Below are 14,796 nucleotides of genomic sequence, written 5' to 3' on the forward strand. Positions count from 1 at the left end.
TGTAAGCGGGGATATTAACACCTGGTTCGGGGCCCTCGGTCCACTCCGGTCGCCGTGTGGATATGTCGATGTCTCGTCGGGTTTCGTTCACTCTCCTTTCTTTCTTTCCCCTTCTTCAAAAACACAGCACCCCTTTCTTGAAAATAAATGGCGATTGCGACCGTCAAATTGGGTGCGCACAGACCTGAGTATGGAAATATAAAACACTGTTGCCACAGAACTACTAGAAAACGTTTCGGTTTGTGGCAATAGCTAGAAAGAGAAATGTTTGGTTTTTGTCAACCACTGCTGTTCCTCTGCTTTGAGTCATGTGATAATATGATGGAATGAGGTGTGAATACATAACTTTCTCACACGTCACTGTAAATAATATATAACACTAATCATATGTAACTTTAATATAACTACGAAGGTTATATTGGGCCTTGACAACCACAATTGATCCATTGTAGCCGCACACAGTTTAGGAAATTCTCTCTCTCTCTCTCTCTGACACACGCACAGTGCATTGTTGTCACTAATTCTCATTGTCTGTGCTATCTGTATAATAGATTGACTATGGTCGATAGGGAACCACCATGAGAGGTGACATCCCCAGCATCTTCCCTGTTGTTATGATCTGCTGAAAAAGGGGTCGACCTATGTGACACATTTTCCAGACATATCTGTCCCCCTTCCTTCAACATGGATGGACTCTATTCAGGGTAAAGAAAGCATTTTTTTATTTTTCTATCGTTCACTCGAACATGAAGTCACACGAGCAGACTTTTCTGAGGCATTGGGGAAAGAGACTGCTGAGTTAATCACCGGATGTTGATTTTGTTGTACACCTAACGCGTCCTGTTATTCTTCATCATTTGTATCCTTCATTAAATACTCAATCTGTCACTGGGTGATTGATTGACCCTGTATGGTTTGTTTACTTTCCGTAAATCATCGCGTATAACTCGCTCCTGACTTTGATTGGCTGAAATGAGATCCCGCTGGACCTCTAAACCAATCGGAGGCCTGAGACGGTTGAAACGCTGAGTTGGGAGAAAAAAAACTAAGGTTTCCACGTTACCACAGCCACAAAGTCAAAATTGGTTATATAATTTTAAAAAATGATGAAAACAAACAATATCTTTTTGGGCTTCATTTAAGGTTATGCATAAGGTTAGCAGTGTAGTTAAGGTTTAAAATACAATTTAAAAAAAGAGAAATTGTAGAAATAAGCGGGATTTATGACTTTGTGGCTGTGGCAACTTAGTAACGACCAAAAAAACACGAGATCTCCTGTCTAACTCGGAGATCTCGCGTGATGTCCGTGACGTGACGTCCTGTATCAAAACACAGACGGGCAGAGCACCGGGTGTTATCATCAGGCTATCCGTTCTGCAACTAAAACGAGAGTTTCTATTGGACCGATTCAGGCAGTCCCTCCCGTTTTAGCCCCCCCTGAAAATATTCTGCCGTGCAGATGAAAAGAGGTTTGGGCAGCTGTGGTTTTCTGCTGACGCGTCTACGGCCGGGAACGATAACAACAAGAAAAATAAAATTAACTGGATTCTAAAGCTGTTCAGGTAAGTGTCGTCTCCCTGTCCCTTCAAAAACACAGCAGACCCAAATGTTTCATTGTTGCTAGCTAGCTGGCAGAGGTGGGGTAAAGTACTGAATCTGTAGGGTAGGTAGCATAAAACGTAACGACATGTAGCATGGATTTGCATTAGAATATGGATCAAAAGTCCCAATGCAAAGTTACACCTCACTTTTCTATTTTTCGAGTAATTACATAAAACGGATCAGAGTTCCGAAGTCATACCGGAAAAAAAAGATTTGCGGGGTGTGACGTAATATGGAGGACCCGGCAAGCCAGCCTATTCATGTTAGTCATTTAGCAGACGCTCTTATCCAGAGCCCCCCGTGGGAATATATAACACTATTCACTATTCCACATACATATATATATGTATATGTATGTATGTATATGTAAACACCATCAAAAATAACTTCAAATTAAACCAAATCCTTTGCGCTCATGACTACTGGTTTCAGTTGAATTTTCAGCCAGTTTACAAGCAAATACTTTATGAATTTATGGTTACAAAATCAGCTTGCATATCTTGCTAGCCAACTATAGCCTGCTAATGTTAGCCCTACCAGCTGTTAGCACTGCGTGAGTCAGCCAGTCGCTATCAACACTTAGCTTACAGCTACATTAAAGTAAACAAACGTTTTTTGAAATACATAGCGCCATCTAACCAGTTATCGAATAATGTTACTGGTTTATGCAGTTATCTTAGCAATTCTGCCACTCATTTACTAAATATCTCTACAGGACGAGTTTTTTCCATTTATTATTGTGCAATAATACAAGACAGGAGGACTTTGTCAGCGTTGGACATGCACACCCAGAGACCAGATGCTAGCTAGCTAGCTACAGTTACGTTAGCCCAATATTGAACTAAAGATGCGGTTCTAGGAACACAAATCCCTTTTCTTTCATATCGCATCAAAAATATTTTCCACAAATGCAAAAAATACACACAGTGTTTTTTCAGGTGACATGTTTGTGGCGTCTGTCTTCCGTTTTTTCACACAGGTGTTCGGAGAATCAGTTGTTAATTAGCACAGGAAGTCCCCTCTGTCTTCTGCCTGTTTTCTGGCAGTGTCAGAACCCTGACCCTATAAAGATGTGTATCAATGTAGCCTTTTAGTAAAAAAAATATATATATATATTTCCAGCCTATATGAAAGATAAGGTCTTATGCTTCCAAAACCGTAGCGCAAGCGATGCTTGTTAATGTTCAGACCCGAGAGTCGCGGCTCTTAACAAAACAACCCCCCTACAGAAGATGCTTTTCGTCAAATAACTCTTTATGTAATGGAACTGAGAGTCATGATGAAGGGCTACAGTGACGTTAGCGAACAGGCTAAGCACCTAACATTGCGTTTTTTTGTCTCACAGAAGAGACTTTCTGCAATTTCACATTTTAACCTCGCAACTACATGGTCACTACTCATTAGATTGTCTCTGCTTTGCCTCTAGGGTGGCGATGTGTACTTAACTAGCTAGGTAACTAGGGACCGATCATTTAGCACAAATAAAAGGGGTCCAGGGTGCAGTTTGTTTAAACTGTAAACCATTTCCTCATCGCATGTCATTTGGCAAAATGAATGAGAACCACGTCAGTGACGGTGTAAATAGTTACACAACGTCCAAGTAAACATTCAAGTTGTCCTTTTAGCTGTAGCCAACTCTGAGCTACTGCCTCTGCCAAGAGGTCCGGCCTTTTATGGCACAGGTAGCAAGTGGGCCTGGTCAAAAGTAGTGCACTAAATAGGCAATAGGGCGATTTCATTTAGACCCAGTTGGTATCGGCAGAGTGAATGTTTTCTCTCTGTGGACTGGGGAATACTGGTTCTTTTAAGCAGTTAGTTTAATATGTTATTGTGTTGTGTCTTATTGTGTCTCATCCCAGGTGTGTGTGTGTCAGGTGATCGTAATGGCGGAGGGAGGCTTTGACCCATGTGTGTGCATCTGCTCCCAGGAGCATACCATGAGACGACTCATCAACCTGGTAAGAGTGTGTGTGAGTGACGGAGAGAGATTCCATTTGTGTATCAGTCAAAGATGTCTCCGTGGTTGTGGTGGAAGTACTTCCTCTGTGTAAATAGTCGTGTGTTACTAACGTACTCCATCTTATTAAGACCGTGACGGCAAGATACAACGTGACTGCTTACTCTCTCTCACCCTGATGGATGGGGGGTAGTGAACGAATGTACACTTCAGGTGGAAGGAGAGGTTATTGGACAGAAAGAGAGGGGGAGACGGAGATAGGTGAATGGGAAGAGAGAGGGGGAGGGAGAGAGAGAGAGATTTGCACATCGTTACAACACTGTATATAGACATAACGTGACATTTGAAATGTCTTTATTCTTTTGTAATGTTTACTGTTCATTTCTATTGTTTATTTACATTTACATTTACATTTGAGTCATTTAGCAGACGCTCTTATCCAGAGCGACTTACAGGAGCAATTAGGGTTAAGTGCCTTGCTCAAGGGCACATTTACGTCATTTAGCAGACGCTCTTATCCAGAGCGACTACAAGTTGGTGCATTCACCCTATAGCCAGTGGGATAACCACTTTACAATTATACTTTTTTTTTTGGGGGGGGGGGGGGGGGGGTAGAAGGATTGCTTTATCCTATCCCAGGTGTTCCTTAAAGAGGTGGGGTTTCAAATGTCTCCGGAAGGTGGTGAGTGACTCCGCTGTCCTGGCGTCGTGAGGGAGCTTGTTCCACCATTGGGGTGCCAGAGCAGCGAACAGTTTTGACTGGGCTGAGCGGGAACTATGCTTCCGCAGAGGTAGGGGAGCCAGCAGGCCAGAGGTGGATGAACGCAATGCCCTCGGTTGGGTATAGGGACTGATCAGAGCCTGAAGGTACGGAGGTGCCGTTCCCCTCACTGCTCCATAGGCAAGCACCATGGTCTTGTAACGGATGCGAGCTTCAACTGGAAGCCAGTGGAGTGTGCGGAGGAGGGGGGTGACGTGAGAGAACTTGGGAAGGTTGAACACCAGACGGGCTGCGGCATTCTGGATGAGTTGTAGGGGTTTAATGGCACAGGCAGGGAGGCCAGCCAACAGCGAGTTGCAGTAATCCAGACGGGAGATGACAAGTGCCTGGATTAGGACCTGTGCCGCTTCCTGTGTAAGGCAGGGTCGTACTCTCCGAATGTTGTAGAGCATGAACCTGCAGGATCGGGTCACCGCCTTGATGTTAGCGGAGAACGACAGGGTGTTGTCCAGGGTCACGCCAAGGCTCTTCGCACTCTGGGAGGAGGACACAACGGAGTTGTCAACCGTGATGGCGAGATCATGGAACGGGCAGTCCTTCCCCGGGAGGAAGAGCAGCTCCGTCTTGCCAGGGTTCAGCTTGGGTTCAGGGTTTAACTTTTATTTATTATCTACTTCATTTGCTTTGGCAATGTTAACACACGTTTCCCATGCCAATAAAGCCCTTAAATTGAATTGAAATTGAAATTGAATTGAGAGGGAGAGAAATAGAGAGAGAGTGAAGGAGAGGAACAGAGAGAGAGTGAAGGAGAGGAACAGAGAGAGAGTGAAGGAGAGGAATAGAGAGAGTGTGAAGGAGAGGAATAGAGAGAAAGTGAAGGAGAGGAATAGAGAGAGAGTGAAGGAGAGGAATAGAGAGAGAGTGAAGGAGAGGAACAGAGAGAGAGTGAAGGAGAGGAACAGAGAGAGAGTGAAGGAGAGGAATAGAGAGAGAGTGAAGGAGAGGAATAGAGAGAGAGTGAAGGAGAGAAATAGAGAGAGTGAAGGAGAGGAATAGAGAGAGAGTGAAGGAGAGGAATAGAGAGAGAGTGAAGGAGAGGAATAGAGAGAGAGTGAAGGAGAGGAATAGAGAGAGAGTGAAGGAGAGAAAGAGAGAGAGTGAAGGAGAGGAATAGAGAGAGAGTGGAGGAGAGGAATAGAGAGAGAGAGTGAAGGAGAGAAAGAGAGAGAGTGAAGGAGAGGAATAGAGAGAGAGTGAAGGAGAGGAACAGAGAGAGAGTGAAGGAGAGGAACAGAGAGAGAGTGAAGGAGAGGAACAGAGAGAGAGTGACGGAGAGGAACAGAGAGAGAGTGACGGAGAGGAACAGAGAGAGGGAAGGAGAGGAACAGAGAGAGAGTGAAGGAGAGGAACAGAGAGAGAGTGAAGGAGAGGAACAGAGAGAGAGTGAAGGAGCGGAACAGAGAGAGAGTGAAGGAGAGGAACAGAGAGAGAGTGAAGGAGAGGAACAGAGAGAGAGTGAAGGAGAGGAACAGAGAGAGAGTGAAGGAGAGGAACAGAGAGAGAGTGAAGGAGAGGAATAGAGAGAGAGTGAAGGAGAGGAATAGAGAGAGAGTGAAGGAGAGGAATAGAGAGAGAGTGAAGGAGAGGAATAGAGAGAGAGTGAAGGAGAGGAACAGAGAGAGGGTGAAGGAGAGGAATAGAGAGAGAGTGAAGGAGAGGAATAGAGAGAGGGTGAAGGAGAGGAATAGAGAGAGAGGAGGAAGGAGAACAGTGTGTGGGACTGTGGAGGCTCTGAGCCAGCAGCATATCCTGGTTCCTGCTGTCTGCCTCTCTCCTCCAGCAGTATATCCTGGTTCCTGCTGCCTGCCTCTTTCCTCCAGCAGTATATCCTGGTTCCTGCTGTCTGTCTCTCTCCTCCAGCAGTATATCCTGGTTCCTGCTGCCTGCCTCTCTCCTCCAGCAGTATATCCTGGTTCCTGCTGCCTGCCTCTCTCCTCCAGCAGCATATCCTGGTTCCTGCTGCCTGCCTCTCTCCTCCAGCAGCATATCCTGGTTCCTGCTGCCTGCCTCTCTCCTCCAGCAGCATATCCTGGTTCCTGCTGTCTGTCTCTCTCCTCCAGCAGTATATCCTGGTTCCTGCTGCCTGCCTCTCTCCTCCAGCATGATTTCCTGGTTCCTGCTGCCTGTCTCTCTCCTCCAGCAGCATATCCTGGTTCCTGCTGCCTGCCTCTCTCCTCCAGCAGCATATCCTGGTTCCTGCTGTCTGTCTCTCTCCTCCAGCAGTATATCCTGGTTCCTGCTGCCTGCCTCTCTCCTCCAGCAGCATATCCTGGTTCCTGCTGCCTGCCTCTCTCCTCCAGCAGCATATCCTGGTTCCTGCTGCCTGCCTCTCTCCTCCAGCAGTATATCCTGGTTCCTGCTGCCTGCCTATCTTTTCCAGCAGTATATCCTGGTTCCTGCTGCCTGCCTCTCTCCTCCAGCAGCATACCCTGGTTCCTGCTGCCTGTCTCTCTCCTCCAGCAGGATTTCCTGGTTCCTGCTGACTCTCTCTGTGTTTGTCTTGAGGGCTGATACACACACACACACACACACACACACACACACACACACACACACACACACACACACACACACACATATATGGTGTGTGTCTCTCTCTCTCTCTTATCTCTGTGCTTCAAAGTAGTGACTAGAATGTTGCAACAACAGAATGCCGGGAGGCGGGGTGTAAATCTGTTTAGAATGTGCTCTAGCCAGCTAGGCCATCTCATTGGTCCCTGTGTACAGGTGTTTCATATGTGGCCAGCTGTCATTGGTCCAGCACAACCATGAGCGTTTCCTCATTTGCCAACAGACCTAAACCACAGCTCAGTCCTTTACTCCCTGTCTGATGTCTTATTTTAATGAACATATAGATACAGACCTATGTTGAGTTATAAACTACATATAGATACAGACCTATGTTGAGCTATAAACTACATATAGATACAGACCTATGTTGAGGTATAAACTACATATAGATACAGACCTATGTTGAGCTATAAACTACATATAGATACAGACCTATGTTGAGCTATAAACTACATATAGATACAGACCTATGTTGAGTTATAAACTACATATAGATACAGACCTATGTTGAGCTATAAACTACATATAGATACAGACCTATGTTGAGTTATAAACTACATATAGATACAGACCTATGTTGAGCTATAAACTACATATAGATACAGACCTATGTTGAGTTATAAACTACATATAGATACAGACCTATGTTGAGTTATAAACTACATATAGATACAGACCTATGTTGAGTTATAAACTACATATAGATACAGACCTATGTTGAGTTATAAACTACATTTAGATACAGACCTATGTTGAGTTATAAACTACATATAGATACAGACCTATGTTGAGTTATAAACTACATTTAGATACAGACCTATGTTGAGTTATAAACTACATATAGATACAGACCTATGTTGAGTTATAAACTACATATAGATACAGACCTATGTTGAGTTATAAACTACATATAGATACAGACCTATGTTGAGTTATAAACTACATATAGATACAGACCTATGTTGAGTTATAAACTACATATAGATACAGACCTATGTTGAGTTATAAACTACATATAGATACAGACCTATGTTGAGCTATAAACTACATATAGATACAGACCTATGTTGAGTTATAAACTACATATAGATACAGACCTATGTTGAGTTATAAACTACATATAGATACAGACCTATGTTGAGTTATAAACTACATATAGATACAGACCTACAGGGCCGTGAAAAAGGATTTCCCCCCTTTCTGATTTTCTCTATTTTTTGCGTATTTCTGATAATGAATGTTATCAGATCAAAACCTTTTATTAGATCAAGGGAACCTGAGTTTATAAGTAACAAACAAAAATGTATACTTATTTTATTTATTTCATAAACAAAGTTATGCAACACCCAATTCCCCTGTGTGAAAAAGTAATTTCCCCCCTTACACTCAATAACTGGTTGTGCCACCTTCAGCTGCAATGACTCCAACCAAATGCTTCCTGTAGTTGTTGATCAGTCTCTCACGTCGCTGTGGAGGAATTTTGGCCCACTTTTGCATGCAGAACTGCTTTAACTCAGTGACGTGTGGGTTTTCAAGCATGAACTGCTCGTTTCAAGTCCTGCCACAACATCTCAATGGGGATTAGGTCTGAACTTTGACTAGGCCATGCCAAAACTAGAAATCTGTTGCTTTTTAATCATTTTCATGTAGACTTGATTGTGTGTTTTGGATCATTGTCTCGCTGCATGACCCAGCTGCGCTTCAGCTTCAGCTCACAGACAGATGGTCTGACATTCTCCTGTAGAATTCTCTGATACAGAGCAGAATTCATGGTTCCTTCTATTAAGGCAAGTCGTCCAGGTCCTGAGGCAGCAAAGCATCCCCAAACCATCACACCACCACCACCACGCTTGACCGTTGGTATGAGGTTCTTACTGTGGAATGCAGTGTTTGGTTTTCGCCAGGCATAATGGGACCAATCTCGTCCAAAAAGTTGACTCAAGTTTGTCAAAAAGCACCTGGAAGATCATCAAGACTCTTGGTAGAATGTTCTATGGACAGATGATTCAAAAGTATAACTTTTTGGATGACATTTTCATGTTAAAATGACACACCCTTTTCCTTGCCAATGTGGAAGTTCCAGTTTTTTGTTCCTTGCCAATGTGGAAGTTCCAGTTTTTTGTTCCTTGCCAATGTGGAAGTTCCAGTTTTGTGTTCCTTGCCAATGTGGAAGTTCCAGTTTTGTGTTCCTTGCCAATGTGGAAGTTCCAGTTTTGTGTTCCTTGCCAATGTGGAAGTTCCAGTTTTGTGTTCCTTGCCAATGTGGAAGTTATTTTGCCACCACCTGTATTTCCTGGCCTGACCAGAAGAGGGCGAGAGCTGCCGGACGAGTATCATTAGCTCATTGGAATGGAATGATTCACTGGAAACCACAAGATCTGTCTGTCTCTCCGTCTGTGTCTGTCTGTCTGTCTCACTGTCTCTGTATGTTTGTCTGGTCTATAAGGACATAACCAACATGATCTGTAAACTCATGTTCTCTCTCTGTCTGATGTCTGCTCTTCCCGCTCCTCCCCCTCTCTCTCTCTCTCTCTCTCTCTCTCTGATGTCTGCTCTTCCCCCTCTCTCCTCTCTCTCTCTCTCTTCCTCTCTCTCTCTCTCTCTCTCTCTCTCTCTCTCTCTCTCTCTCTCTCTCTCTCTCTCTCTCTCTCTCTCTCTGTCTGATGTCTGCTCTTCCCCCTCTCTCCTCTCTCTCTCTCTCTCTCTCTCTCTCTCTCTCCTCCCTCTCTCTCCTCTCTCTCTCTCTGTCTCTCTCTCTCTCCTGTGTTCTTGTCTTCCAGCTGCGCCAGTCTCAGTCGTACTGTACTGACACAGAGTGTCCCCAGGACAGTATGTATGCGTCATATCAACACACACTGAGGGTCTCAGACCCACATTAAGCCTAGTGCTGGTCTAAACAACACTTTCAAATGGAGATACAGACTTGTTTTTTGTGTTGATACAGCATCCAGCCAGGTGATTATTAGTGTGACTGTCTCTCTCTCTGTGTGGTCCTTCCCCTCCAGTGCCAGGTCCCAGTGGGTCGGTAGGAGGAGGAGGAGACCTGACTGTCCCCATGGTTCTGATGGGCTGGATGCTTCTGGTTCTGCTCCTCTTCCTCCTCAGACCCAGCAGCCTCAGAGGACCCACAACACCGCCTACCGGCAAACCTACTGGACCTCACAATGTACGTATGGAGGGATAGCAGAACCAGAACCAGATCTATCAGCATGAGGAATGGAAGGAGAGGAGGGGGGATGGATGGATGGATAGAGGGAAGGAGAAGAGGGGGATGGCTAGAGGAGGGAAGGAGAAGAGGGGGATGGATGGAGGAGGGAAGGAGAAGAGGGGGATGGATAGAGGAGGGAAGGAGAAGAGGGGGATGGATAGAGGAGGGAAGGAGGAGAGGGGGATGGATGGAGGAGGGAAGGAGAAGAGGGGGATGGATAGAGGAGGGAAGGAGAAGAGGGGGATGGATAGAGGAGGGAAGGAGGAGAGGGGGATGGATGGATAGAGGGAAGGAGAAGAGGAGGATGGATGGATAGAGGGAAGGAGAAGAGGGGGATGGATGGATAGAGGGAAGGAGAAGAGGAGGATGGATGGATAGAGGGAAGGAGAAGAGGGGGATGGATGGAGGAGGGAAGGAGAAGAGGGGGATGGATGGAGGAGGGAAGGAGAAGAGGGGGATGGATGGATGGAGGAGGGAAGGAGAAGAGGGGGATGGATAGAGGAGGGAAGGAGAAGAGGGGGATGGATAGAGGAGGGAAGGAGGAGAGGGGGATGGATGGATAGAGGGAAGGAGAAGAGGAGGATGGATGGATAGAGGGAAGGAGAAGAGGAGGATGGATGGATAGAGGGAAGGAGAAGAGGGGGATGGAGGAGGGAAGGAGAAGAGGGGGATGGATGGAGGAGGGAAGGAGCAGAGGGGGATGGATGGATAGATAGAGGGAAGGAGAAGAGGGGGATGGATGGATAGAGGAGGGAAGGAGAAGAGGGGGATGGATAGAGGGAAGGAGAAGAGGGGGATGGAGGAGGGAAGGAGAAGAGGGGGATGGATGGATAGAGGAGGGAAGGAGAAGAGGGGGATGGATAGAGGAGGGAAGGAGAAGAGGGGGATGGATAGAGGAGGGAAGGAGAAGAGGGGGATGGATGGATGGAGGGAAGGAGAAGAGGGGGATGGATGGATGAGGGAAGGAGAAGAGGGGGATGGATGGAGGAGGGAAGGAGAAGAGGGGGATGGATGGAGGAGGGAAGGAGAAGAGGGGGATGGATGGAGGAGGGAAGGAGAAGAGGGGGATGGAGGAGGGAAGGAGAAGAGGGGGATGGATAGAGGAGGGAAGGAGAAGAGGGGGATGGATGGAGGAGGGAAGGAGAAGAGGGGGATGGATGGAGGAGGGAAGGAGAAGAGGGGGGTGGATAGAGGAGGGAAGGAGAAGAGGGGGATGGATGGAGGAGGGAAGGAGAAGAGGGGGATGGATGGATGATAGAGGGAAGGAGAAGAGGGGGATGGATAGAGGGAAGGTATTGATATTGTTTATGTACTTGTTTGTTTATTGACCGTTGTTCTTCCGGTGTTGTGTTTGACAGAGTCGTGACCAGGAGCCCCCAGCTCCACCGGTGGACTAGCAGTAGAAACCAAACGGACCGAACCGGAGAGAACCAGACGTTCTACTGGACAACCCACCATCTCCACCGGACGTTCTGCCGTTCTACGTCGACCTCTTACCCCTGTACATCACATCTTATTTCCCTATATAGTGCACTACTTTTGACCAGAGCCCTGTGGGGTAGTGCACTATATGGGGGTGGGGGGGGCGGGGGGGGGGCCACAAAACATCTGACCTCATCATGAGGGGCCGCAGTTGCTGGCGGATCTGCCAACCCACATCCATAAGTGGCTAACATAACAAGAGAGAAACTGTGGGGGGGGGGGCATGCAGACTCCGGATCAGCCTTCTATACTGTGGTTTTCATTCTATACTGTGGGCATCACTGGGTGCATCTCAAATGGCCTTTCTAGTGCATTACCAAACGGGCTCTGGGCAGAATTAGTGCACTATAATAATGGGGGTGCAGTTTGGGATGCAAGACATTATTTAGTTATGATCAACTAGCTAGTCACTAGTAATCTGGTTTATTGATTGGTCTGGCTGTTCCTCTTGTCTGTTTTACATTTTACATTTTTAGTCATTTAGCAGACGCTCTTATCCAGAGCGACTTACAGGAGCAATTAGGGTTAAGTGCCTTGCTCAAGGGGCACATCGACAGATTTTTTCACCTGGTCGGCTCGGGGATTAGAACCAGCGACCTTTCGGTTACTGGCACAACGCTCTTAACCACTAAGCCACCTGCCGCCGTTTTGAAGCCCATACGCCATTTTGAAAAAACTATTTTATATTAACCCCCCCCCCCCCCAACTCCACTCTCTCTCTGTTAGTTGTTGGGCAGAGTGAACGTCAACTCGTGTCTTCTCCCAGAAAAAGAAACCTTATTACCTAAAATAGTGCACTACTTTTGACCAGGGATCTGGCGAACAGTAGTGCACTATATAGGGAATAGGGTGTGATTTGGGACGCTTATCGCCTCTTGCTTTGAGGCGTAGTGTGAGAGATGTGTACTAGCATGTTGCTTTGCTACGTGTTCTCACATGTCTTCATCTAGGCGTTAATAAGCACTGCTAAGGTGGTGGTCTAAGGTAGTGGTCTAAGGTAGTGGTCTAAGGTAGTGGTCTAAGGTAGTGGTCTAAGGTGGTGGTCTAAGGTGGTGGTCTAAGGTAGTGGTCTAAGGTGGTGGTCTAAGGTGGTGGTCTATGGTAGTGGTCTAAGGTAGTGGTCTAAGGTAGTGGTCTAAGGTGGTGGTCTAAGGTGGTGGTCTAAGGTGGTGGTCTAAGGTGGTGGTCTAAGGTAGTGGTCTAAGGTAGTGGTCTAAGGTAGTGGTCTAAGGTAGTGGTCTAAGGTAGTGGTCTAAGGTGGTGGTCTAAGGCGGTGGTCTAAGGCGGTGGTCTAAGGCAGTGGTCTAAGGCAGTGGTCTAAGGCAGTGGTCTAAGGCAGTGGTCTAAGGCAGTGGTCTAAGGCAGTGGTCTAAGGTAGTGGTCTAAGGTAGTGGTCTAAGGTAGTGGTCTAAGGTAGTGGTCTAAGGCGGTGGTGTAAATAGTGAATTGGGTGTGTGTTTAAGATGGAGCCCATAGAAGAGAATGGAACCTGTTCTCTTGCTGTAAGCAAGAAAGGGTTTTAACAGTTCAGCTACAGAGGCCTCAGAGGGTCAAAAAGGTTTGGTTATTCTAATCTAAAACATTGAAAGTCAAACAGTTACTAACGTTTTTTAAATCTTTACGGGGGGTTTGTTATGTACTCTAATGGTTGAATAGTAGAAAGAAAATTGGATATATAGACGTGTGTGTATATATATATATATTATCCTAATCTGTAGCTTAAAATTACTCCAACATTACTTATGTTACTTATAATGGCACTTTTAGTTACTGCGTTTGTTACCTTTCTGTCTGAAGATCAGCACTGGAGCACAATTTGAAATGTAAAGGTAATTTCTGATTGAGCCGACATGTGCAGCGTTTACCGTGAATGGAATCTCCGCCAACGCAGGAACATTACCTTTTACATTTCTATCACGGTGTAGCGCAGATCTTCAGCGCTACAGATCTTCAGATCTTCAGGTCTTCAGCGCTACAGATTGAATCGAGTCCTAGGAGCTGGGTTTTTTTTCCCTGTCAGGTTATCATGCGATCAGGAAAAAACTCTGGGCCCAGAAATATGTCCCAAATGACACCCTATTCCCTATATATATATATATATAGTGTAGTGCACTACGTCGACCAGTATGTCAAAAAACTAAAGTAGGTCTGTAGTCCGCAGTAGTGCACTGTATAGGGAATAGAGTACCATTTGGGAAGCACCCTTGTGTGGTGCCATTGGAGGCCTCTAATAACACTGTATTTACTAGTATTAGTCTAGCAGAGGGCAAGAAAGGGCTTCAACTATGCACTTTTTACCTTACAAAACTACAAATAAACAGTAATACAACAGCTTCCTGGTCGTCTGTGTGTGTCTGTCTGTCTGTCTGACTCCCCTGCCAGCCTGTCTGTCTGTCTGTCTGTGTGAGTGGGTGGGTGTCCATCTATAGATAAGAGATCTTGTGTGAACAAGGTTAACTCTCTTTCCTCTTCTCAAATCCAACCTTAATCAGGTAATGTCCTATTTGTCACGGTCATATAAAAGCCATTTCAGGTGATACTATTACGTCCCAAATGACACCCCGGTCCCCTACGTAGTGCACTACTTTAGACCAGAGTCTATATAGGGGATAGAGTCCATTTGGAACAGAAACATCTTAGTTCCACCTGAGCTCACAGTGACAACGCTGTAATGTTGATCTTTTTTTTTAAACCCTGCCCCATCCCCCGATCTAACCACCGTGACGTCTCACTCGCTGGTTGGCTGTACGCCACCCGTTTGCGACGCACACCCCGGAAGACTTTTTTTCGCCCAATTTGTACAAGGGGTCGCCACTAGTTACCACAGCCACAAATTCATAAACCCCGCCTATTTCTACAATTTATCTTCTTCAAATGTGATTTTAAACCTAACGTTAACGCCACTGCTAACCTTATTCCTAACCCTAAATTGAGACCAAACAGCTATTTTTTTTGTTTTCATGAATTGTTACAATATAGACCGTTTTGACTTTGTGGCTGTGGCATCTAGTGGAAACCCAGCACAAATTGCAACATTACTGAGCTCGCATTCGTAACTAAAGGGTTCAGTACAACAACTATCGACAAGCGACCCCTTCCACACCCAATATCTTCAAGCAGCAAAATATTCCCGTGATCAATTTACAAAGTGTCAGTCAAGGTGACATTTGATTATACCGATAGCGGAACTGGGTT

The 14,796-nt window shown here is 45.8% G+C and overlaps 2 protein-coding genes across 4 annotated transcripts in view; both read left to right on the top strand.

Moving 5' to 3' along the window:
• The first annotated feature begins 3 nt into the window (after positions 1–3).
• smim14 (small integral membrane protein 14) lies at positions 4–13,932 on the top strand. 3 transcript variants are annotated; one of them, XM_084199477.1, is made up of 6 exons: positions 4–1,562; positions 3,477–3,560; positions 9,692–9,740; positions 9,917–10,077; positions 11,478–12,845; positions 12,950–13,932. In XM_084199477.1, exons 2-5 carry the CDS (start codon positions 3,486–3,488, stop codon positions 11,514–11,516), a joined length of 324 nt encoding a protein of 107 aa, XP_084055603.1. In that variant the 5' UTR covers positions 4–1,562; positions 3,477–3,485; the 3' UTR covers positions 11,517–12,845; positions 12,950–13,932. The 3 variants fall into 3 exon arrangements, with proteins under 3 accessions (XP_084055603.1, XP_084055602.1, XP_084055604.1); XM_084199476.1 differs by having other exon boundaries at positions 12,976–13,932; XM_084199478.1 differs by having other exon boundaries at positions 11,478–12,832; positions 12,976–13,932.
• A 73-nt stretch (positions 13,933–14,005) lies between these two features.
• LOC311125430 (UDP-glucose 6-dehydrogenase-like) overlaps positions 14,006–14,796 on the top strand; it is a gene marked incomplete at its 3' end in the record, with an annotated part of 6,378 nt that continues 5,587 nt past the window's right edge. The window contains 1 exon segment of the mRNA XM_084199474.1: positions 14,006–14,796. This exon segment is cut by the window's right edge and continues 47 nt beyond it.

This window comes from Coregonus lavaretus, assembly GCF_964263955.1.
Source record: "Coregonus lavaretus genome assembly, contig: HAP1_SCAFFOLD_3333, whole genome shotgun sequence".
Taxonomy (NCBI): Eukaryota; Metazoa; Chordata; class Actinopteri; order Salmoniformes; family Salmonidae; genus Coregonus; species Coregonus lavaretus.